This window comes from Pezoporus wallicus, unplaced genomic scaffold (genome assembly GCF_028554395.1).
Source record: "Pezoporus wallicus isolate ANWC-B61680 ecotype Strahan unplaced genomic scaffold, APGP_CSIRO_Pwel_v1 contig_5785, whole genome shotgun sequence".
In the NCBI taxonomy this organism is placed as follows: Eukaryota; Metazoa; Chordata; class Aves; order Psittaciformes; family Psittacidae; genus Pezoporus; species Pezoporus wallicus.
Window position 1 is genome coordinate 2,149,803 of NW_026641150.1, and position 25,838 is coordinate 2,175,640.

General features: G+C 41.7%; 1 protein-coding gene across 1 annotated transcript in view; it reads right to left on the reverse strand.

The window, feature by feature from the left end:
• The window catches only part of SH3RF3 (SH3 domain containing ring finger 3), a 252,800-nt gene that overhangs the window by 73,469 nt on the left and 153,493 nt on the right, over positions 1-25,838 (reverse strand). The window contains exons 2-3 of the mRNA XM_057422219.1: positions 22,287-22,562; positions 15,329-15,424 (exon numbers count right to left, since the gene is read on the reverse strand). Coding sequence (XP_057278202.1) covers positions 15,329-15,424; positions 22,287-22,562 — 372 coding nt within the window. The remainder of the gene's footprint in view (positions 1-15,328; positions 15,425-22,286; positions 22,563-25,838) is intronic.

Sequence of the window (25,838 nt, forward strand, 5' to 3'; positions counted from 1 at the left end):
GATCCCACCTGGAGTACTGCACATGGTTCTGGGCCACCAACATAAACAGGATGTGCACCTGTTTGGGTGAGTCCAGAGGAGGCCAGGAAAATGCTTCAAGGGCTGGAGTACCTCTCCTATGGAGACAGGCTGAGAGAGTGAAGTTGTTCAGCCTGAAGAAGAGAAGGCTCAGGGGAGCCCTTCTAGTAGTCTTCCAGTACTCAAAGGGAGCCTGCAAGGAAGCTGGAGAGGAACCTTTCATAAGAGCATGTAGTGACAGGAGAAGAGGCTTTAAGCTGAAAGATTTAAATTAGATATTAGGAAAAAAATTCTTTACTATGAGGGTGATGGGACCTTGGAACAAGTTGCCCAGAGAAGTTGTGGCTGCCTCATCCCTGGCAGTGTTCAAGGCCAGGTTGGACAGGGCTTTGGGCAAGCCGGTCCAGTGTGAGGTGTCCCTGCCCATGGCAGGCGGGTTGGAACTTGATGATTGTATGGTCCCTTCCAATAGCAGCAGCACTATGATGCTATGATTCTATGAAAGAAACATATATATATCTGCTGAAGTCCTTTCTGAATTTGACAACAGAATTGTTCTGGCGGATAATAAGGCCTACCTGTACCTCATATTGCCAATGCAGAAAGCATGAAGTTGGTAGACCTGTGAAGGTCTTGGAAGCTCTTGGAATTGCAGCAAAAGGAGCTCATGGGAAAGCCAAAGTTGTTTTTCAAATACTGCAAGGCTTGCCCTACACTGAGTAAGTAAGGAGTCTTTGTTGTGGTGATTTACAACTTTGAGTAGAATAAGAAATCTTGTGCAACTGGGGAAAATTAAGTTTTATGTGCTGCAACTGAAGATTACCTGTGGGGAATCTCACACAAATAAATGTACTGCTTTCCTTATTTCTGATAAAGCAGTGAAATGAAGAATGAAAGCAAATGCCAAGAAAATGTTTTGGTTCAATTGCTTGTAAAAGGAACCAAGGTATACACACTTCAAGCAGACATTAGCACTACAGGGTTGTGATAAACAGCTTTTGCCCTGTGTGTACTATATTTAGGACAGATGTTTTTTTACTACATAGTCTTCCGGCTCCTGCTTCCCAAATACAAGACAGAGAAGGATTTCTGGATGTGATACAGAGTATTTGCAATAGAATAACGTCCCATGGGGCTGTATAGTTAGATTCTGTGTGTGTGGAGTTCCTGCTACAGCTGGCTGCAAAGCGGGATTGCTGGTTGTGGTGGAGAGTTGCAGCACCAGCTATAGGGTCACACCGTATTTCACTGAAAGCAGTCAACATCAAAGGATGTTACAAAAGAGGCTGCATCATTGGAGCACAGTGTCCAGGCCTTGGGCTCACTATTTGCCTGTTAGGGTGAAAATAGGAGTCAGGACATGATGTGCTGCTGTTTCACCCAAGCGTCTGATGACTCCCTAGAGAGACAGTTCTGAGATATTTCTCTGAAATGGAAGATGAACTACACGTTTGAGATAGGCAGCAGCACACCAGGATACACAGACTGTCTATATGACAAGGAGACCATCATTCTTACCTAGGTACACAGATGTAAAAAAGGAGTTGTCAGCCTGAGTTTGCACCTTGTACTTGCACTATCTTGTTTATTATGGTGTAAACTCTGCTTTAAATTAACTGCGTATTTAATGTGCCTCCTTTCCATACAGATGTACTGATGCCTGGTACAACAACACAGGTCTATTTTTTGTCAGTGGGAGCAGTACTTTGCATCCTTCTTCACCTATACAGTAAGCAGTTATTTTTAAACAATTCTTATAGGAGGTTGTCTTACCTTGGAGACCTTTATACTTCTGTCATACTTATTTTTTAATAAGTGCGGACAACAGACAGGGATAGCATTAGGTAGCAGTGGGAGCTGCACATGGCATAATCATGTACAATCTCAGTTGTGCAGGAAGCCTGACCAGGCTCTGAAAGCCAGTCTGTTAAGATATGGAAACGTGTCTTCTGTGCTATATGACAGTGTGGTTGGGTTTGCAACCCTCCCCCATCATCTTGCGGAAATAAGATCTGAGAAGGCTGAACTGTGACGAGTTCCCTTGACTCCTCAAATTCTTGACTGAAAATGGCAGCATTCAGCCTCGCACTCATGCCACGACTGGCTGCCCCTTGCCTACAGGAATGACTTGCAGCCTTCTTTGGAGAATCTGAGATGTTAAAATATGATTGGATACAAGTCCAAGGTCAGAGTCAGATGTCTCTCCACTGAGTTGCCAACAGCTGCAGTCAAGTTCACTGAACTTTCTGGCTATCAAACTAGAAAATGTTATTTGTTCAACTTCCTGAGTTTGATTTCTGGTTTAGGGTAAAGGACACATACCCAGTGCGGTTGAGTCATGCAATGAAGCGACTAGTACACTTCCTTCTTGTGAAGTCACCTAGAGCTGGATTCATGCTCTGGTGTCTGTCAAAGCCTGGTCTGCAGCGGGTGTCACTGCTGTATAAGAGGTGTACCATTTCTTCAGTGCCAATAAGCTTTGAGCAGATCTTTTAGGATGCTCAGGCACATGTGTCACATTACTGCAATAAAGTATGATGATTGCGGGCATTTGTCACTTTTATGACATTCATATGCAAATGCTGTTTATGTTCGTACGCTACAACTGGAAGGAATTTGGGAAACCACTGCTCTAGGCCATGCTGTTTGAGTTCTGAGATGGCAAAATTAATGGGCTAGCAAAAAATCTGCACAGTAGGAAATCTTTCTGAAAGTGCAGAACACTTCTGATTTGGCTTTTTTTTTTTTTTTTACCCTGTTTTTGGAATTGCTCAAGCTCAAAAACTTCCCTAACACATTCCTTTCTGACAATGGACTGCCCTGGCTTGCACCTACATTCTGTAGACAGAGAGACAGGTTGTCCTGACGAAACAGAGTTTTTGCAGACTACGACCACACTGTGCCATGCAGTCACACAGAGACATTTGTTAATAACACATTATTTTTGCCATTAAATGCTGAAGGATTCCCACCACACGCCAGAACTCCATTGTGAAAAGCATTATGTAAACACAGAGCAACAAGACATCTCATGGCCCAAAGAAAGTACAATTTAAAATGAGGACAAGAGACAATATATAGATACAGACAAAATACATAATGAGTCAGTCTTATCAGCAAGATGGTCAGAGGATTTTGCATCCCATAAATCCTTTGTAAGCATCACAGCCAAGAACAATTTTAGAGAGGAGTCTGGAGGAGCAGCGCTGATGCAGATGTCCAGATGCTTTTGAAGAATTCATCACAATAGTGAAGACCACTATGAAGGAAAATGGAAATTTGAAAAAACTGACAAGGTGATTGGCGTTACTGGCTGATCAAAGACACTGATTGATCTTTCAGTAGTGAATAGAAGACTACTGGTAGGGGGAGTAATAAGTAATTAAAGTTTTGCAAGTAAGGGAAGGTTGTATGGGCCCCACAGGACAGAAAAGGGCTTCAGTCAGAAAGAAAGAAGTGACAGCAGATGAGTACTCTGGATGGTCATGAACGAAGCAGGACTACATTTCCTAAGGACGCAAAAAGGATGTAGCCAGAATGAGGATACAAGATGATGAGAGTCTGATCTTTGTGAATGCCCAGCAGTCAGGTTGGCTAAAGACCACGTAGGGCTGCCACCCACATCATGAATGGAGCCAGGCATGAGGGTGTGGCTCCCACTGGCAACGTCTTTATTACTTTCCATGAAAGTACATTGATCCCTCTTTAACCAGTAACCATATAGGAACAGTCACACACTTAACTAACCTACCTATGACTGTGTGCTGCACTGAAAACTCTGACTTGAGTGAGAGTTGCTCTATGCAAAAGCAGACATATATGTCTCTAGAGTGGTGCGGAGCTGCCATTGCTATGACCTTACACTCAGCCTTTTAGAGTGCTTTTGTGTCCTAAGGGACCCTCGTATGACAAAACCTTGGGCTTGAGACAGAGCATGGCCCCAGGCAGTAACCAGCCAAGGTTAAATGATGACAGCCCCCCAGCTACTGTGGGGCAGAGAAGCTCAGTGCCAGTACCAAGATCTCTCAGACATTGTCATAGCCTGGGGGACTGCTAAAAATGATGCACTGTCGTGGTTTAAGCCCTCCTTCCACCCCAGTAATTCATACATTAAGGGAGAGAAAAAACAGGCACCCATCAAATCAATATAGCCACACTTTTCCCTTCTGAGCAATGCATCTGTGGAAATAAAAGTCTTTGACTGGAGCAAGGAGAGAAGGTGCTGAGGCCATTATTTCTGCTGTGAAAGTGAAGGCACACAGTTTTTCTTCCTGCACTAGGAAAAGAAAAGGGACAAAAGTGGAAGACATGCCTGTAAATCTCTTATTCTGCAGCCGAGGTGGAAGAAGATCACAGAAAAGGGATCAATGAGATGACAAGAAACATGCTACTGGGCTTTACTTTCCCCACTAAAAGCAAGGACAGCAGGGAGTGCTATCCCTCCTTCAGCACGGTCGCTTTCTTCTCGAATCAGTAACACGAGGCAGAGCTGCTTCTTTTCTCAGTGCCCTCCCCTTAGCCATGGGCTAAGAGAAGAGTATCTCCAGCATGAGTACACCATCACTGCCTGAATGCTCTGGCACCTCTCCTGCTTTGTTCCAGGGTTTCCAGAAAAATTCTGTTACAGAAAAATTCTATTATGGAAACCTCTCTCATGAAATTTCCTGTCAATTTGATTCAATTGTGTCTAAACAGATCGGAAGACTTCAAAGTCAGATTTAGAGCAGGACACTCCCTCCAGCCTTACTTAAACCTCAGCTAATATTATCAAATTTGTTTATGGACTACCTAGTGCTGCTTTGTCATAAAATTATAACTTAATAAAATAATTAGATAAATTGAGGGACAACCAGGAGGTAGAGGAGGTTGTTTGTACAAAGCCCCAAGTTCCTCACCATTTTGGCACAATTGCTTTAAAGCACAGTTCAACAGCAGCACTGCCTGCAGAGTATCTGTGGGTGAGGGTTATTGCCCCAGTCACGTTTTCCTGCAGTGAGTGTGAGATGCCATATGTCCTCCTTTCCCATCCTCCCACTTTCCACCCTGTATCAGCATGGATGTTCATGTGGCTGTGCAGTAAATGGGATGATGGAACAGATAAGACTGGAAAGTAAAAAAAGAATGACAACTTAAAGGAGTAGCTTTCAACAGGGTGAGGTCCCTGATGAATCTCTGCACGCAGCCCCAAGTAAAGTGTTGTCACAGATGAGGCAAAAGGAGGACAATCCCTTTAGCAGCAGCCCTTGTTTTTGTTAGATTAAAATAACACCAGTATCACACTCAAAAATGGACAGCAGAACATAAACAATGGATGGTCTACTTTGTAAAGAAGCAAAGTAAGCAGAACCAAGGACTCCTATGTAATTTCTTTTACATGAGTAGACTAAACACAAAGGGGTGAGCCTTTGAGAATCCTGTATGCTCTAGAGAAAATCTGGAAAAAATGAGATCCTCAAATTAATTCCAACTATTCCCCCTGTTTCTGATTTTTGTTTTGAATTTGTTTGTACTGATTCCTCCTTTTGTCTTTTGAACTTGGTTTTCTCAATGTTCAGCTTTAACACCTAACAAAGTGTTAGAGGATTCGAGACTGAACTCAAACATCTGGTTTTGGCATAGCTAATGACATTTTTAGGACAAAAATCAACTTCATATGTTATTTTTGTTGTTTGAAGCACGTGTTCAGCATACACATGCACTCCTGGGTCTTGTCCTTACAATAAAGACAGTTTGACCATTCCAGGATCTGCCACAGTACGAAGTAAGGAAAGAAGTAAAACCATTCATAGCTTCATCCTATCACAAAACTACTCCTCTTTGAAAGCTTAAAGGGTCACACTCGACCACTTTTTGACTCTTCACCATGGTAGAATAATATTTATGTAACATGCTATCTTCTGAAAACAGAGATCAGAGGAGGCTCTAACAGGCACTGCCTGGCAAATCAGTTATTGCGTCACTGACATCAGCTGTCCACCCTGTCCCTCTGATGGAGGTAACATTACCCACCACAGGCACACCAAAGGATAATGTGTGCTTCCACCTTCTCTATGTCCCAGGCTGGGATTTTAATATTGGACCCACTTTTCTTTGGCAGTCCCAGCATCAGTGTCGCGGTTGACCCATTTGGATTGAAGATATCTACACTGAGAGTTTTAAGACACCAGGAAAGCTCCCAAAGAAGGAAGTTAATTAAGATGTGCAACATGCACTAACAAGAACATGAGGAAACAAACTGAAGAATGCCTGTGTGAGAAATAATTAAATCCTTTAGGATTTTCTTTTTAATTAACTGCTAGCCAAATCATGTGTTTGTTGACATATAACTTCTTAACATACATTCATGCATTAGCTCTAGGTAAGTGAGACTGAAAGATACTTTCTCTTCAAAAGGAAAAAAGATCCCAGGAATTCATCAGTGCTGAAGCAACCTTTAGAAGCTGTCAGAGATGATCAATGGCTGGAAAAGACAAAAGCCCTGTTCTCATGCCTCCTCTAGAGAGACTGGATCACTGATGATGTGCTCTAGAGCTGCCCCAGGATAGCAGGCACGCTCAATGGGGAATGCTAATTTCTAGTCCTCGGAAATCTGTGCTGCTGTGGAAACATTTCAATCCAATGGTTGTGTGTTATGAGGCTGCTGAGAACCACTGGGAAGTCCAAAACATTTGTTGCACAGGCAAAAGCTTAAGTAATGTGCTATTTATTTAGTTGGTCCTATCATAGAATCACAGAATCACAGAAATAACTAAGTAGGAAAAGATCTAAGGGCCAAGGGGACTGATGCTTATCCTGAGGTATTTTTCCACTTGAAACCTTGCAGGACCACATGAACATCTACTTTTCTGTATGTTGAAGAGACTTCTTCAACACCCGTATCAAGCCTCACCTATCCCAGGAGAAGAATAAGGAAATAGTGGGTAGTAGAGTGCACCCAAGCCTCCCCATGATTTGCTGTGCATGGGTCTAGGCACTACCAAAAGCTTACATGTTCAGGGCACCTTGTTGCTTCTTAAAGAGACAGAAGTGTTAAGGTTCCTTAGCAAAATCAGAACAAACACTGATAGGTGTATGACAGATAGGAACTGTTGGAAATTGATAAATATTGCCTATAGCATTGAAAACCTCACTTGAATGTAGACTCTTTGCTGGTGAAATGGAAGGTTTTATGTACAATGCGCATTGTGAACCTTTCCCTTTCACACCATGCAGAGCATAGACTCACAGCCCAAGCAACTGCAGAAGACAAGGAATAGTTCCCCCTCCTTTAGGCTGGAGCTGGCAGCCCTCCCTCCCCTGCCCAAATGATGAAGAGAAACAGGCTCTTCTACATGTAGGCTCATCTGACATTTGTTAGATATTTCCATTAAGCAGCAAGGCCTATTTATCTCCCTATGAGCACCTGGCTATCTCTCTCAATGCTAAGGGGCAGTCCAGTTAGCTCAAATGTAGATATACATCTACTGCTGGTCAGATAAACAGTACACAGACACCTGCAAGGTCTTATGAAGGATAAGAGTATTTCCCAGTTCAAAAGTGGTACTGAAGGCAGAACTGCTGCTTCTTGGTGTGACTCATCAGTATGACTGCACTTCAGCGGGTGTTTCTTCACCTAACATCCAACAGAAAATTTAGAAGTTCAAAAGAGAGAGTGGAAAGAAGGATGAAAGGATAGTAAAGAGAAAGAAAGCATTAAAATGGATGAAAAGTATCTACCAAGATGCAACAGTTAGTTTGTGAAGACATTTAGTTCTCTCTGTCCAGGGAAATTGGGGGAGTCATCACTAGTGCTTTTTTTCTGTAACAAAAACAACCCCAGGACCATGACAGGAGAGCATAAACTTCGAGGCAGGAACCAAAACTCATATTAGAAATAACAGAAATGAGACAGAACTGAATCCAGGACCAGAAGACATATATTCAAGCACAAGCATAACTCAGGGAAGTTGGAGGGAAAGGGAAGGGCTGATGGGGTAGTGGTTTGTGCTGATGCCAGAGGGAAGTGGCAGCACATGCAGAACAGAGCAGGCAACACCCCAGGCAGCTTGCACTGTGAAGGATGGCAAGCAGGGTTTTGCAGAAGTGCTGTAAATCCTCGAGTGCGCTGTGGCTAGAGATCAAAGTCTTGTTATCAGATCAAGAGCAGAGGTCAGTCCATCTTAGTTAGGTACCTCACTTGCACTTCAATTTTTGGCACCTAGGAGGCATGGCTTCAAAAATGTCCCATATAGATACAAGAATGATATATATATGCTTTTGAATAACTCAAGAAATTGACTTATTTGTCAAGATTGTGTGCTTACGTTGATTGGGCTAGGAACCTTCTATAAATTACCCTAGAAAGCTATTTTTACAAAATAAAATCTAGGAAATTTAGATGTTACTCATAATGGGGGTTGGGCAGGAAAGACATTCCTGAATGTGACAGCTAGAAAATTTCTGGTTCAACAGTCCCTGAAACAGTAAGAGGTGATAATAGTTTGGATGTGGTTTTGATTAATAGAAAGATTGGTCATAACATATAAATCTGAATAAATTAATTATGATTAATTTATAATGTTCATTCATGTGAATGCAGGCAGGAGACCTGTAACTAAAACTGTCAATTCCCCAAAGGCAAATTTTCACAACTTACGGCTACATCTAAATTTATTTGCTGGGTCTCACCACGACTCACCACAGATCTCATGACTGTCTGGGCTGGAGGATGACTCAAATGTGACAACACTCCCACCTGTCTCTGTATGCATTCCGCAGTGCCCACCTGAGATGAACTTTGGCGGAACGTGCTCCCCAACGCAGAAACCAGAAAGCAGTCCTGCATTGGCTTGTCCAGATATAGCTGAAGGGAGCAAGTGATTAGAAAAGGTCGAGACAGCTGAGTAGCTCAGCTAATCTAGTGCAGGGGAAACCTGGCATTTAAGTCAAAAGGTGAAAATGCAGCTTGTTTTTGTGTCCTAAAAATGAAGAAAAGTCTTACAGAATCTGCATGAATGATCACCTTATGAAGGATGTTAGAAATTACTTGGAAAACTTAAAAAGAAACTATTCAAAATTAAAAAAAAAAAAAAAAGTCCAAAGTCATGCTAATTTACATTTTAAGTAGGAAATTCAATCAAAGACCAACTGGTTCTTTATTCATACAAGCAAAAGGGAAAATAAGAAATTGAGCTGTTATGCAGAAAAGATGTGCCATAGATTTAAAATAATATGTATATGTAATATACAGATATATAATTTTATATTATTATATATTGTATGTTCAGTCTTCTCCCTTCTGACTGATGTTACAATTATTATAAGTTCTTTAAATTATTTTACTTTATATATGTGTAACAGTGCTTTAAATCAGCATGTTTTATTCATAGATTGATGTGGAAGTAGTACGAGGTGTATAGGATTACACTGTACTGAGGTTCCCCTTGAAGCCTACAACTCAAATTCTGCATGTTTTAGTTTGAAAGTGAAACATGGCAACTGTACTTTGTTCATGTAGAAATCTGATACCAAAGAGTATCTTGTAATATTCTAAGATATTCTATGAAAGAGGAAAACAAGTAAAACCAACTTTTTAGAAACATGAAGGTGCAGGAATAAAAGTCTTGAAACAATGTAATTACAAAATTTGAAATGCCTATCAACAAAGCTTTTCAAAAGAAATTAGCTGAATACCTCTTACAGCTTACATCATTGTCAGCTTTCCAAAGTTCTCATTCCATTTTTATCTGATGCACAAAAGGAGACAGAACAGAGAAAAATCAATTCTAACGTTAACAGGTATAATTCTTAACTTACTGGTGTCACACCTGCTTAGTACTGGGATGGATTTTCTCCTCTGAGATTTAGTAAATCAGCCGTTCTAAAATAATCTGCATTAGTTTCCTTCTACCTAACTTTCAAAAGCCTCAATTTTTATTAGCATTAAATGATACTAGCAAAGCTAAAATGAACCATTTTGTCAGGCCTTAAAACCAAAGATTTTTTGTTCTTTTTTGACAGGGCACCAAACAAACGTTGCTCTCTAATGAATGTCTAATGCTCCTTTTTTTTGGAAGGATTTCATAGAAGATACTCTGAAAGGCATAGAGTATATGCCACAGAGACCACACATATGTAAATGATGGGTCAGACATCAAGGTTGAATTCATTATGAGAGTCCCATAGTGACCCATCTGTCCTGCAGATGAAGAGAGGAACCAAACAGATTGAGGGGAGAGAAAACATGGACAAGAAGTGGACAGGGCAAAAAATATTTGTTGATGTTGTTGAAAATGGTCAAAACACATATGAGAATCGGAAATGCCTACATGCACACATCTCAGTTTTCAAGAATATAACAATGATGACTGCCACTGGGGACAGAATGATATTGGGAAATGGCTAAGATGGAATCTGCATATAAAGACAAAGGTATAAAGTGTGCCATCCAGACTCAATGCCAGATTGGGGGCCACACCACTAGGAAAATGCTGAATAATCAAGTAAGCCTATAGGCTGGGCTATGGGAAAGTCTTTGCTCTCTTCAGAGTGGCTCCCTGCATCTCCTCCTGGAAGCCTCCAAGTCTGGACACACAGATACAGACACACACATTAAGCTCTCAACCACTTGCATTTATCTGCAGGCTAACTAGAGGTTACTCTCAGCAAAGTACATAGTTATACATCTAAGAACAAATTCTGCTGGGAAGATGGGTCTCAGTGAAACAATTCAGTGACCACAGCTGGGATCCTGGTAGATGTGTGCAGGGTCCCCTGTATGGGTTAAGCTGTTTTAAGATGATTGGTAGCTCCAGTGGTACAGCACAAAATCATTAAATGTGGTGCTCTGCTCTGCAAAGCTAATTTTGGAATGAAAAACTGTTGTTTTCTTTAAGAAGTGTATTTGCCTTTGGATTTTATTTGATTTTATTTTACTTTTGGCTGAACTCTTTTAAAATACTTGTGAGAGCTCCATTCCCCTGGGTCTCTGGGGAGTCTTGTAGATCTGTGCTGCAGGGCACTGAAGCCATCATCTCCACCCATTCTCCTCCTCCCTTCCTCTCCTAGACCTCTTTTCCACCTTTTTTGCTTTTTGACTGTGAGGAACAGGAGAAGACCCTCATTACTGTGCTTCACTGCTCTGTAAAAAGAATTTTAAAACTTCTAATATTACTTAATCACAGATTTCAGTGACCCTGCTGCCACAAAACATTAAAACAATGGGCTGGCACTTCATCAATTGTAATTTGCTGATATTACAGTCACAGGAGTGCTCAACATAATTGCCTTGCTCTGCCATGGGACTCTTAAGGCTTCTTGATCTCAGTCAATACCTCCTTGCACTGGCGGCTGCAGTCAGAATTTTTTATCTAACAGCTGAGCTTTTTGAATTTCCAGTTCCTGCCCATCTGAGCAGGATGCGACCCTCCAAATGCTCAGCACTCCATTGCCCTCAAATTTCATTCCCAGACACTTAAACCTATTAGGACACACTTTATTCTTCATTAGTCTCAATTTTACACATAGAGGCACAACACTTACTTACAACCTCCAAACAGAGATAATAACAGCAGTTATCAAGGACGAAGAACCTAGCTTGAAGACAGTAAAAAGAAATTTAGTTAGGACTTTGAATTCCTGCAGGTCTAAAACTCTTCCCAGCAAGAATATGACTTCAAACCATACAGATTATTAATAAGATGTTTATTTCAGGACAGAAGGCACCTTGAGAATCAATTTGATTATATTGTGTTTTTCTGAAGACAAATTAAAACATAAATTATCAGACCAAATGACTTTTACTGCAGACGAAGGACAGCAACAACATAAGGAAAAAAAATAGTGCAAACTCTTCATGACAGCACATACTGTATGTGACTCATTCTGTAAAAGTCACCATAGTGAGCTGCAAATATTTATTCCTTACACAATTGTAGCTTCTCTGAGGTTGGGACAGAGATAACACTACAGAGGCAGGTAAAAGCCTCTCTGCAGAGAGCTGTGAGACACAGCAGGCATGCAAGCACCCTTGCTGGACACTTGTAGGGAATAAAACACAAAATCCATGCCATGTTGCACATGTATGGCTGTATGGATAACCACACATAATGTTTCCTAACCACAGACATTCAAAAACACTGCAGGGAGCAGATAAATTTTGATGTCTTCAGCTAGTGGTTTTGTGCTCTAAAAGTTGCCCTCAGAGGATTCCCTTACAGAAGCTGACCACTCTCAAATTCAGTAAGTACAAGGCAGAAAGAAGATGAAGTAGATCAGGCTGCAGGCTTTTAATGGGCCAGCTGACAAGCCCATGTGCTGGGGTCCTGATGAGGAATTTGCTTCTGTGATGCACCCCTCTTTACCACCCACTGCAGCTTATGTATGCAAATGCTTTGTAACAAAGGACCTGCAAAAGTTTTTCTTGCAAGTATCCATGTGAGGGGTACGGCTGCACATTGCCAGGATGAAGTCTCACCAAAAGAGGGCCACAAGAAGAATTACATCCCCTGTTTGTAGCTCTGACATGCTTAGCTCTAAGATCCTTGAAGTGACTGGCTTATTTTCTAATGCTCTCACTTCCATAGCAAGGGTAAGAACTTTTGTCTAGACAGTGGTGGCAGCTGGGGACATTGCAGCCTGCAATTAGAGATGGGATCCAGGCTGGAATTCACTCCGTCCAGAGAGCAGGGCTTTGGATGCCATGTGAAATCCCATGCAGTTTGGCAGATCAGCTCACCCAAGTGGAAGGCTACTGTAAGAGTTAAGCTTTGCTTAATGTGCACCTTCTGCCAAGATCTTGAAAACCACTTAATGGGCTTGGACAGACTCAAGGAGTGGTTTTAAATTCAGGTACCGCTTGTTTAATGGGCTTTTTTTAATAAATATCAGCGTTGAGATTTTCAAAATTCTGTGGGATTTGGCCTGCTGATTCCTCTTAATTTTTAATAGAAAGTAACATCTGAAGATGGAAACAGCTGAGCAATTGTGTAACTCCAACAGTTTCATAAGCTCATCTCATATTCAGAACAAGGCTTCCATCCACCAGGACATGGACAAAATAGCTGGCTGATTTTTGCTGTCTGGAGGATCATTTTCCTTCTTTTTACAAACCACAGCATGACTCTTATTCCCATGTCACCCAGGATTCTCATTTGAAAAGGCCTTTCAAGCCTCCAGGTTTCAAATTTATACAGATAAAATATATGCGTGTGTGTACATATACAAATATGTGCATAAGTGTATATAGTTGTATTTATTTTATATATGTGTGTGTCTGTGCATGAATATATATTCACACACGCATTTCTGGTGCATTCTTGTCCCCTGGTGCTGGCTACCTGGCTGATTGCCCCTCTAGAAACTTCCAGCATTGCTGTTCTGATTGCACAGTGCTACCTCCTCCTCTTCTATGGCTGCCCAGGACATGCTAGTGCTAGGACAACTTAAGTGAGACATCATTTCCCATGTTCCCAACACACTGCTCTCCTGAGGCTTCAAGCCTTCACCCTGTGAGAGAGGTAGTTAAGGAGAATAGGTGTAGGAGAGGCATCAGGATGCTGTACGGTGCATAGGCAGTGCAAGCACTTACAGCCTGGAGGCAAAACTAGACCTGGGCAAAGGTGGTGGTGTGCAGCAGTGGCTGCCTGCACAGAAGTGCCCAATTCACTCTTTCTGCAGCAAAGTTCAGTAATATTGCACTCCCCCAGGACAAGAAAAAGAAAGGAAAAAGGATGAAATCTGGGAGAAACCCAGCTTTCTCATTTAATCACAACAGACTGAAAATGTCTTACGCATTCAGAATAGAAGAAAACTAGTCATTAACTTATGCGAGGCAGCTGGTTTCCCAATAATGGCTCCTACACATTCTGGTTTTAATATTATTGTTCTTGTCAACCATGGGAACGCAATGTATACTAATGATGGCTTATTCCAAATTGGTCATTGTCGGAGTTAATAATTAGGTAGTCAGGCACTAATTATCTCTGTTTTGTCTCAAATCATTAACTAAGAAATCTGGAGAAGTAATTTTGGAGGCAGGCATCAGAATCACACATAGTAGTGTGGGCTCTGCTGTGGGCACAAGAGATGCTTCAGAGAGCAGTACAAGCCAGTGTCTGGGAGCAGAGCCAGGCACTGCTCTGAGTACTGGGTGCAGAGTGGGGACACCCTGGAAAAATGCATACGCATGTGGTGCCTGTCTGTCCTCTACCCCTGGTTCACCCATGAGGGAGGAAACTCTTCAAAGGCATTATCTGGCACCTAGACAACAGAGCCTCTCCAGCAAGGCCACCACAGGCCAGCACAGCTGGCTGTGGCTCTTCTCCCAAGATGCATCCTGCTGGAAGAGGACCAGCAGGAGGTTTGCACAGCAGTGAGAAGAGGTAGCACAAAGGGTCTGCTCGGAGAACATGAGGTCCTAGTATTTACTCTGAAATAAGCCTCCTGTGGAAATGATCTTGGGAAAGTACTTAGGACAAAGATGGGTCCTGCACACAGGGCATCATAGAATAGTCAGGGTTGAAAAGGACCTTAAAATCATTCAGTTCCAACCCCCCTGCCATGGGTAGGGACACCTCACACTAGACCAGGTTGCCCAAAGCCCTGTCCAACCTGGCCTTGAACACTGCCAGGGATGAGGCAGCCACAACTTCTCTGGGCAACTTGTTCCAAGGTCCCATCACCCTCATAGTAAAAATTTTTTTCCCAATATCTAATCTAAATCTACCCTCTTTCAGCTTAAAGCCTCTTCTCCTGTCACTGCATGCTCTTATGAAAGGTTCCTCTCCAGCTTCCTTGCAGGCTCCCTTTGAGTACTGGAAGACTACTAGAAGGGCTCCCCTGAGCCTTCTCTTCTTCAGGATGAACAACTTCACTCTCTCAGCCTGTCTCCATGGGAGAGGTGCTCCAGCCCTTGGAGCATTTTCATGGCCTCCTCTGGACTCACCCAAACAGGTGCACATCCTGCTTATGTTGGTGGCCCAGAACTGTGCTGCGCTGCTGCTTCCCACCTGCCAGCAGCATACATCTCTCCTCAGGTGTGTGTGAGATATCGCAGCTGCAGTCATCCTCCCCTGTTTTCCTTATGTTTTTGTAGATTACACCTGAAATGCTATGTGGGAAGCCTTCAACAGTAGGTCAGGGCTTACATTGTGCTGGCCATATTAATCACAGTGCCTGAGGGGACAGCAACCAAGAAATTCCCTTTCCAGTTATTCTCTTGAAATTTGTCCTTCTCATTTAAGACTTTTCGAGGTTATCCTGTCCTCGTGAGCACAAAAAAAAAACACAAGACACCAAGATCAGGACCCACAACCTCCTCTTATGAGCTTACCTCAACATAGAGGATAGGGAAAATGCCAATCTTGTCACCCAGCATTCCTTCTGCCCAGTTGTCATCTACCCTCCTGATGACCGTCAAAATTTCATCCTAAAATCAGAGATGCACAAAATAAATAATATTTTTTTTTTCAGTAGAAAGATCTCAGTTTTTAGTTACCCAATTAACAGCTTAGGGAGAGAGCACACAGAGGAGGCCATAAGCCAGGTAAAAATGCTGCCTGAATCCCTGGCCAGCAGCATCCCTGGCCCAGCATCCCACCCCAGGCACCCTGCAGCCTAGTGCACCTTATGCTGTCCATCAGTAGGTTCAAGGGCCTAGTCACAGCACGTGGGAATATGCAGCTCCTGGCTTCATTGCATGGAGAACATTTTGACCTCTAATCCAATGCTGAAAGCTCGCTAGCTTGAAGCTGCCCCTGTGCATCCAAGAACCCACTGTGGTGCTTGGCTGCTCTGGAAGGCAACTCAAAGGGAAGTAGCAATACAGCACAGGCAGTCCTGGAGACACTTCCAGCAAGAATCACAAAGTATAGCACAGGGTGCTCAATAATAAGCCTACACTGCTGATGCACGGAAAATCAGTTTTCCTTTTTGAAAAAAAAAAGTATTAGGTCAAAAGCCAAGGGTAACGATATAAACAAGTCACATTCAGCTGTTGGGTCAGCTTCAGTTTAGATACGAGTTTGTTTTCTAGCCAAATGGCATTTTAATATTTAATCTAAGAAATCTTATAAAAATTTCACTGACGATGAATTTTATTGTGATTATAAAACAGGAGATTAAGCAAGGTGCAAGTAAGACTCATACTGCTCAACGTTTCACTTTATAGAGTTAAAACCTAGAACATACCAGTCACTGCAAAAGCTCAGGTGACTAGACCCAAACCGTGAGTTTTCCTTGTTTGAGCTGCTCAACTTGTCCATGGATTTCTGCTACCACACATCTGTCTGCTGGGGCTGTCATACTAAACCCGGCCTTGAGTCAGCACTGCCTCCTACAGAGGCTTGGGAAGGCAGCCCTCTCTGCAGGGCACTGCCCGGATGCTCAGATCTCCTATGGCCAAGGGAAAGGAGCAGGAGGAGAGAAGCTGCAAAGTGAAGTTTGCAGAGGTGTCATTCATTTTCTCATGGCATCCAATCTTCCTCTGTTCCTGTGCAGAAAACGTCTTCCTCCAGAAAGCTGAGACAGAGTTCCCTGCTGTCCTCACTTTATTTCTACCACTCACTCTAGGAAAATAAGAGCTACATATGGTCTAGCACTCTCCATGTAACAAGCTATCCACGTTAACTAGCCAGGCGAGGGGAACTGGCCTTTTTCGTAGATACTGCTCACACAGGGAAAAAACCCCCACAAATTCCTGCTCCAGCACGTTCAGACTGTGAATTTGTATTGCTAGAAAATGACCAGAACAGGGAAGTGATGTGATGTACTTTGCAGGTTTTGAACATGTGCATTTTGAACATGTGCACTTCAAAATAGTTTAAATGTTTCCTTTAAATTATTCATCTGAATGAGCCATTAGGGGAAAAGCTCAGAGAAACAGCCACAGACTGAGTCCTTCAGCTATTTATTGCAGCTGGAAGGATGCAAAAAGAATTTGTGCATTTAATTTCCTGAAGAAACAGATAGCATTCCTTTCCAAAGCCCTGTCTCCACAGACCATATTTGATCTGTGTAAAGAGCTGACAGTATTACATCTCTGTGAAGTTTCCACATGCTCTTACAAAAGACTGATTATCATAAGTTTAGAATCTAGGTAAAGGGGGTAAATGAGGAAAATAAAGGACTGCATCACTTCAAGAACCTGCTATGAGTGTTCCTACATTCTGTATTTGTTGTTATTTTAAAAGACTTTTTAAAAAACCCAAATGTGATGGGTCTGCATTTTCACTATATGCTTATGTATACATATATAATTCTATGTGTGTGTGTACATACATATGCGTATATAAATGTATATGTGTACATACATATTTGCATATATATACACACACCTAAGAAAGTAAGAAAAAACTTAACTGTAAAACCCCAGAAGCACTCAAACAGATTTCATTAAAGGCACCATGCAATCCCATCCCTAGAGCAGGCTGGACAGACACCTGCAGAAAGGTTTATCCCACACTGATACTACTTGAGGATGGGGCAGGGAATGAGTAACCTTTGAAGATCCCATCCAATTTTACCTTCTATGGACCTATGAAATCTGGAAGCATTTCCATATGCCAATCTTAGTTCAGCTTTGCCAAGTATGGTTGTGGAATGTAGTCTTATATGAGAAAGTCAGATAGCTGCACATCTTGAGATATGCTGACATTCAAAATGTGTATCTCTGTGGGAGAGCAAAGTGCAAATCCTTGAGAACGCTTTCCATTACAGAATTCAACTTGCAGAAGGGTGCTGAAAATCTCCACAAATTACAGCAAATCCCCAAACATCTTCTGAAATTCTTTATTAATAGGAAGTTTCTTTGAATTTACAGCCTACAACATCATTCTATACACAGTGCTGGTGAAAGCTTCAACATGAACTATTTTAGTACCTTAAATTAGTTGGATAGCCGTGCTACTTATAAATTCCTAGAAAGGTTCCCAAAAGGATCATGAATAGTAAAGAGACACAGATCTCTTGCCATACTACTTCAACTTTCTGAACTTCACTATTTCACATGTACTAAATTGATTTCCAGGCAGCACAAAGGAATCCAAACCTCAAATCTCACTTCAAAAGCCAATGGTATCCTCTGAAGTTTGACAAAGATGCCTCATGCTCTTTTTATGCCTGTTGCTAAAGTCTCTAATTATTTGCTCTCTCGTACTTGCTCAAGTCTTTCACTATTCATCAGGACTGGGCAGCCTTGCGACAGGCAGGTAGGACCTGCAGTTCCAGTTTATAACCATTATCAGAAAGGAAGTCAAAGATAAATCACTTAAAAAGCAATCTGATTGACGGAGAAATGAACCCTTGTGCTGAGAAAACAACACAAAATTGTGCCCAATAACAGTCATGATTCACAACCTGATTTTTACTGTAGTCATTAATGGCCATTAAGGAAGCAGTACAAAGCAGATGTGCCTGCTATTCAGCAGAGATAACAACTCCATCTAGAACACTGGGGAGATCTCAGAGATGGCAGGATGGCACTGCGCGGTGCTCAGTGTGCCCAGCTACAACACTTGCCAGCTGGCGTGAGAATCCGAGTTGCCAGTTACTGCCTGGACGGTCCCTCTGTGAACACCAAATGCTGTTGGAATTGAGTCCTAAGGGACTAGGATGCCGCTTCGCAGCCGGGAACCAGTATTGCATATGATGGCTCCCAGACTAGCACACTGCCTGTCAAACACCGCTGTGAGCTGGGAATGGAAGTGTTGGAAAATGGACAAAATAGATGACTTTATTAAAAATGTGATGAACAATAAAGCGTGGCAAACAGTTGATGCTACCTTGACAAGTTTGAGACTCATCTACTACATGAACTCATGCGAAGGGTGATCAAACACCAAAACAAAACTGTGAGCTGAATCTGGACTCAGTCTAAGGCCGCAGTACCTACGCAAACAATATCATTACTCGAGATTTGCACTGCTATAGCTGAAGGCAGAGTCCTCTTGCACATGGCTTGTACCAGACATTACATAGACCAAAGAATGATTATTTTAAAATTATTTTTTGCAGAGACAGCAGGAGCGCAGGCACATAGTGTGGTACCACATAAGAAGGAGACATTAGAAAGCTGAGGTAACTGAGTATATCCCAAGGGCATTCAATGAGACTCTCGAGGCCACATGCTGACTGCAACCATGCAGGTGAACACCAGGAGTAATGTTTCTGAAGCTACTGGAGTTAAACTGGTGCAAAGGTGACACAAGGCTGGAGTCAAGTTGCTACAGAAAGCAAAACAACTGCTAACTGCCCGGTTTGCCTGATTGCTGCTGAACACTGAAGGAAAACACGTTAAGTCACAGATCTGATATGTTTCATCTCCTTGTAGCCACTGCAGAGGAGGGAACAGTGGTGGGACCCTCTCCCTGTACAGATAGTTTATTTAAGAGGAGCAGGTAGGGGGAGCAGTCCACAGGAGAATGACAAGTATGAGGGTTTTTTTGTTGCACTGGCTACTCAAGATAGAGGTTTCTCTGTCCCTCCTGATTTGATACTTACACATACAAAAGTATTAAATTTGATTTATCTTTGGCCTTTATCTGGAGAGTGTTGTGTCTACAGGAGATGAAAATGGGTAAGTGGCAGAAGCCCTCGGCACCACTGCTCATGAAGATGAGTGTAAAGCAGACTTCATTTCCTTGCAATCCACCTCTGGAACAACAGGGCATTTTAACTTGGAAAAAAAGATCAAAAAACAGCCTAGCAAGAGGAAATCCCAAATAACCTTCCTTTGCTTTCTTTTACTGACCTGACATATTCTGACTGCATTGTAAGAAAGGGGATGGGAAAAAGCAAAAAAGTCCAGCAAAAAGAACAAGAAAACATAATGATAAAGTCCCTATGTTCAACTTCCCTTCTTGTCATTTCTTTTCAGAGGAAAGGTCTTCTTTATTATATATTTATAAGTAAAATCCAATTACAAGTGTCTGGTAGAGTAAAATGAGTTGCAGGAGGATGCAAATAGATTACACTAGTTTGTATGAAAGGTATGCTGATGCAACCCCTCTACCTGAGGAAAGAATAAATAGAGTAAATGAAATTGCAATCAGGTGCAGCATTTTCAGATATTCAAATGATTACTATTGTTCCAAGTGACAAATCACATCTACAGCAATGCAGGGCTCATGACTCTGTGCAGAGGAACTGACTGCATGAGCAGATGATCTAAAATCTGGGCTAAACAGGAACCTTCATCAGTGCAGGTGACAGCTAAAATTAGCACTGAGAAAACTGATGAAAACGTGACAGTAAAGTCCCAAGATGAAAAATAGATTATTCACTGTCAGAGAGAACAATAGGGAAGACATAAAACCAGTTACAAGGTGACAGTGTGTGCAGTGGAAGGAGCTAAAGAGAAAATAGCAGTAGAGGAGAAACCAAACCCCCTCAGGGAAAACACAGTCATTGGGGATAAAAGGATGCAGACAGTAACAAGGGGTGAAGAAAAGGAAAATTGAGGGATTGAGAGTAGAGCTATACAGCAGAAAGAAATGCTCCATGTGAGAACGGCATTGGACAGCCAAGAAAATGAGAAGTATCGTTGTACAAAATCAGTTATTATGAAGGAGGTGTACTAATATACGGCACCAAATAAATCAAATGCAGAAGTGTCTACGAAAGGATCCGTTTTAACAAAAAAGTCCACACTGCCTGCCATAGCCATTAAGTTTCTTAGACTGCGCAAGCAATGAATACCTTAAGCAGACAAGGAAGATTCAGAGAAGCCATCATTGTACCTCTGGGCAAGCAATGAGGAGAACAGCAAGCCAGCAAATACATATTCACTGATAGGATCTCAAAGGTAACTTCTGGCCAACTTTCTGTAAGTGCATGGCTGCTACTTCTCACTAAGCAGCCCACTTTCTTTCAGAGATTCACAGCTCCAGGGAGGCTGGGTAGTCACAGGGTTTGCAGTGTTTGCTATCAAACGTTTTGCTTGCTATGGCTCAAAAGTGCTTATGAGTCTTTTGTTAAATAAATATGAGAAAGCATACATTCTAGGAAATTGTGTTCTGCAGAGAAACGTGTGAGTGAAAAAGATGTTACATTTGGTGAGAAAATTATATGCTGCAAGTAATTCATTCAGCTATAATAAGCAGCCTCAAAAGAGGAGGTCAGTAAAATCCTGGTGAAGGATATTTTTATCACCTATTTTATATTCATTTTGAACATAACTGTTATTACTTTATGTGATGCTACAACAACCACAGACAGCTGAAATAAAACAGAAAATGACAATGAACAGGTTCTCCATGGCATTCAGTGCCATAAATTAACATCAAGGGAATGCTTTATTTTACTGTGGGCTTCTTGTTAGCCATGAAGCCCATCTAAGGTCAACACAAATTCTAGGAAGGGGAGAGGAAGACAGAAAGCAGATGGGGAGGTGGGGGAGAAAGGCTAAATGTGACATTTTAAATCCAAAGAAAATTACAATACCTCATTTTTCTCTCATTCCAACTGGAATTTATTACACATTTTGTTTTTTAAAAAAATACTGTTTTTTAATGTCTGTCTTTCAGTGTCTTCATGTCTTTAAAATAGGAAATAACTGTCACATATTATAATAGCGTATTTCAACTGCTAATTGGTAGATGGTATGATGCAATACATATTTTGAAGCTGAATGGCATTTTAAAACACTGTAACATCTGATTCAATAAGGAACATTAAAAGACACTTTTCCATTAGTTTTTTTTTTTAAATTTAGTTGCTCTTATATAACATTCCAATGCAGATGAAATGTATGCTTTCTTAAAAGAAAATGTTCTCAGAAACTGTGTAGCCAGTTCTACTTGTTTAGTTTCATTGGGTTTGTACTGATCTTGATGTATATGGTACAAGTTATCTAACTGGCTTCTCCTTTAGACAAATGGGAGCAATCTCCCAATGATGCTAATACAGGACTTGCCATGTTAGGAAGATTTATGCCCACCCAGTCCCACAGCACAGCTGGTGGGTGGGACATTGCAGGGCCACCAAGCAAGCTCTGGAGAAGTCAATGTCCAAGTAAGGGGACATCCCACTTAATAAAGGATGTCACCCTTGTCCCTGAGCTCAGGAACTTTAGTTTTCTCATACAAGAAACAGGTTGGAAGAAGTAAACGGAGAGCAGGGGGTCTCTGGTCAGAGCTGCCCAGGGCAGCCAGGCAGATGTTCCAGTGGTCTCAGCACCACTGTGCTCCAGACTCAGACACTGCTCCATCGGTCCCTATAGAAGCACCTTTCTAAACTTTAGGAAAAAAAACCAATACAAAAAAAAAGAATACAAAAAAAAAGAAATCCTCTACCTTGGTGAAGGTCAGGCAATCCTTGTCTTGATCTTTATCCTTTATTTCAAAGTCGTAAAGTGCTTTGCCCTGAGGTGGAGCTTGTGGGAGGGGCTTGATACACTGGATGTAGCTGGCAGGGAAGAAGCCATGGTTCCCATTGAGCTCCCCATGGTACCAGTTCTCGTCCACCTTCCGCCGCAGTATGATGATGTCCCCCTTGTTAAACTTGAGGTCACCAGGCTCTTTTCCTTCATACGTGTAGAGAGCTTTGCCATAGGGAAGCTGAGAAACACTCTGCAGAAACAAAACAAACAACGTCTTTAAGAAAGCTTGAGCCAGCACCAATTGCGTTCTTAAAGCCACTTTCAACTAGAAGCAAACTGATCATCCATGACCACATTACCCCAATGACTGTGGATGACTGCTACATAATGCTATACCCTGGATCTCACAGGAAAACTAGGATGCGTGTGATGGTAAGATCTAGAAGCTAAGCATGTTAACATCAGTGCAGGCACTGCAGTTCTCTTGAAGCTCAGCTGAAACTCACGGTACCTCTTACACCATCAAGCGGCATCTAATAATTTGCAAAATATCCTATGTAAGCAGGACTACATGTTTAAACAAGTAAAACTTGTTTAAATATTAGACGTAAAATATTAGACGTTTCGATGCTCAGGGTTGCTTTTGTTTCTGAGGCTCAGAAGATAAGACAAAACAACCTTGAAGATTCCTGTGGCTCTAAAAATTGGCAAATGGAAAATTTTTCATTGTCATTGAGCAAGTCCAAACATTTCTGAGTTTGAAGCTTTTAGTCCAGCTTTTGATGCTGTAACCAAATACTCTTTCAAAAAATCCCCAAGTCTCATGCTGTTCACTGAGGGCTACTGTAAACAGTTATAATATTCTTTATTGCTTATGTATTAATGTCCCTGTGGAAAATCGGAATAGGCAGAATGCTTCAAATCCTTCTTTTAGAACTAAAAAGAGCTCTGAGGCTTTCACTCTCATTAAAGGAAAGAAACAAACTTAAAAAATAAAATCACAGCACAAGAGCAAAAACCCTAAAAAGTTAATGTTTGGTGTAATAGAAAAGAGAAATCTATTTGGTGGAAACTACTTGACCGTGAAGACTTCTTCCCAGATTCCACCTTGGGCTGGTGCAAGATTATCAATCACATGAACGATTTCTTGGTGGAAGAAACAGTTTATGCAGCCCTCTCTGGGTATTTGCTCGCCTTCCTCTTGCAGAATCCCACAGAGCAGGGTTAACTGTGCTGGACACAGCTGCCTGCTGCTTTGGTCCTATAATAGCAATTTATTCCCTAACGGGGAAGAACAGGTGTATCATTGCATTATCTTAAGCCATTTTTTATGTTATTTAGCCTGAGCTAAGAGTCAGCTTCCAAGTGTCAGTGCAAATATGTATCAGCACATACCACAGGAGATGTTAAAGGGGTTCTGCAAAGTCAACCTTTCATAAGAGCATTTTTTCAGAGGTGTATTTATAAAAATGACAGTTTTCTGTGGCATATATATGCCTCTGAGTAGTTTGTTCCCTGCTCTGTACACTGGTTGTCAGTGGGGTGTCCTATAGGGACAATGAAAAAGTAAGGCTATGTTTAATAAAACACCCTGATATTCCCCCTGGTGTTTCTTATATCTGTATTTCTGGATGACATTCCTCTGCACAAGGATAGCACTTGGATGCTTTCCGAAGGGAGACAGTGGAGTGGCCCAACAGAAACACTCAATTTCCCCACCCCAGCCAGAAAATGAGATGTTGGGATGACTTTTTATAGTATTTGTTAATGCAACAAGCAGAGCATTTTCTGACCCCAATGGGTGCACTAAATTGACCTGCTCTGGTAGGGCAGGGTTTATGTTCTTACACCTGCATCTTTCTTCAGGAGGAGGAGAAGCACCAGCCCATGGCCTCTGGCTGCCTCAGGGTGCCTGATGATCACTGCAGCAGGCAGATACCATGCTGCCCCATAAGTTGGTTTCTTGAGTGCACCTTCACATACAGGCATTAACTTACTCATTTTATTAGGAATGGCTTTAGTAGCTGTGCAGGCCTTGGAAAGCATGTGCAAGAGATCTTCTTGCCTATGACACAGAGTAAAGAAGGCAGTCAAACAGGCACAGCTTTACAGAGCTGTGTTGTCTGGATGGGTATTTAATTTCATTCAGATGTGTCCCCAGGTCTTGGTTTTCTCATTACCAATTTACAGTTCCTCTTTTTTCTCTGTATTCTTTTGGATTTGGCTGTATCTGAAGGAAGGTACCCAGACAAAGACCAGTCTTTTGGAAGCACCTTCACATGTAACAAAGAGAAGCATAAAAGCAAAACAGAAAATCAACAGCCAACTAACAAAGCATGCCCCAAAGAGTCTCTGCCAAACCAGCGGCAGCATCCTACTGACATTTTTCTCTCTGCCAGGATGGTTATTTCCCTTGACACCAAAGCTTTGCTCCTCTGCCTGGCATTTTAAAGATGAAACAGTCTCCTTAGGTAAGGCATAGATTGCATTATTGCATTACCTATTTGAAACTAGAAAGAAAAAAAAAAAAAGGAAAAAGCTGAAAGACTTGTAGTAATTTAGAAATAAAAGATGAATTACTTTAACTCATGCTGAGAGAAGACAATTTATCAAACTCCGATTAAGACTTCTGCCAGGTGCACACTGAACCACTGCTGATACAGGCACATGCCTGGCAAGCAAGCTCTGTATCACTTATCCTAGACCAGGCATTACTATTCCCAAGATCTCTGTAGCAGTTCAAGGTCAGACCACTTTCTTTACTTTTTAACCACTTTCTCTTCCCAAGTCTTATTTTACTGTGTAAAGAGTCAACAGCCCCAGAGCTACAGAAAAAAAAAAGGTATTTTATTCAGTCTCACACATCATCAATGAAATTCTTATGCATCACATGCTGGGCTTTTATTACTAATTAATTGAGCTGGCTAGAAGGTGGCTCAGGTGCCTCTTTACACTTGCACCTGATGAAAATGCAGACTAGCTGCAGGACACAAATTTTTGTTTGAAATCTTGCATTGCTTTATTTGGAGACCCTAATGTGGCACCCCAGGGAATCTGCAGTTTAGGTGTTCGTGTTCCTATTCTCTTTAATGGGCACAGTTACTGGGAACTGTCCTACACAGAGAAGATCTGAGCATGAGGTGTTTAAACTATAAATGCCAGTGGGAAGGTGCTTCCAAAATGAATTGTTTCAATTATCAGCCTCAGCTTTTCTAATTCTGAGCCACAGCTTTTCAACTAAAAAGTCTGTAGAAGCGTTTTTAAAAATGAACATGTTGTTTAGAGGAGAAGACACCCTCCGATTGAAAATCCACTGTAATTGAAGCATTTACCAGCGTTTCTGTAAGGCCAGAAGTACACATTTTCATACAAGCATTCCAGATAAAGCTTTCATTTACTGTGGTTGAGGCAGAGGTAAAGCACAGAGTCCTCTAACCCTTTACAAATGAAGCTACTTTTCCCATTCTAAAGCTCTAAATATCTATTCCAATCAACCAAAGAGACAAACTCGACATCACAATCACAA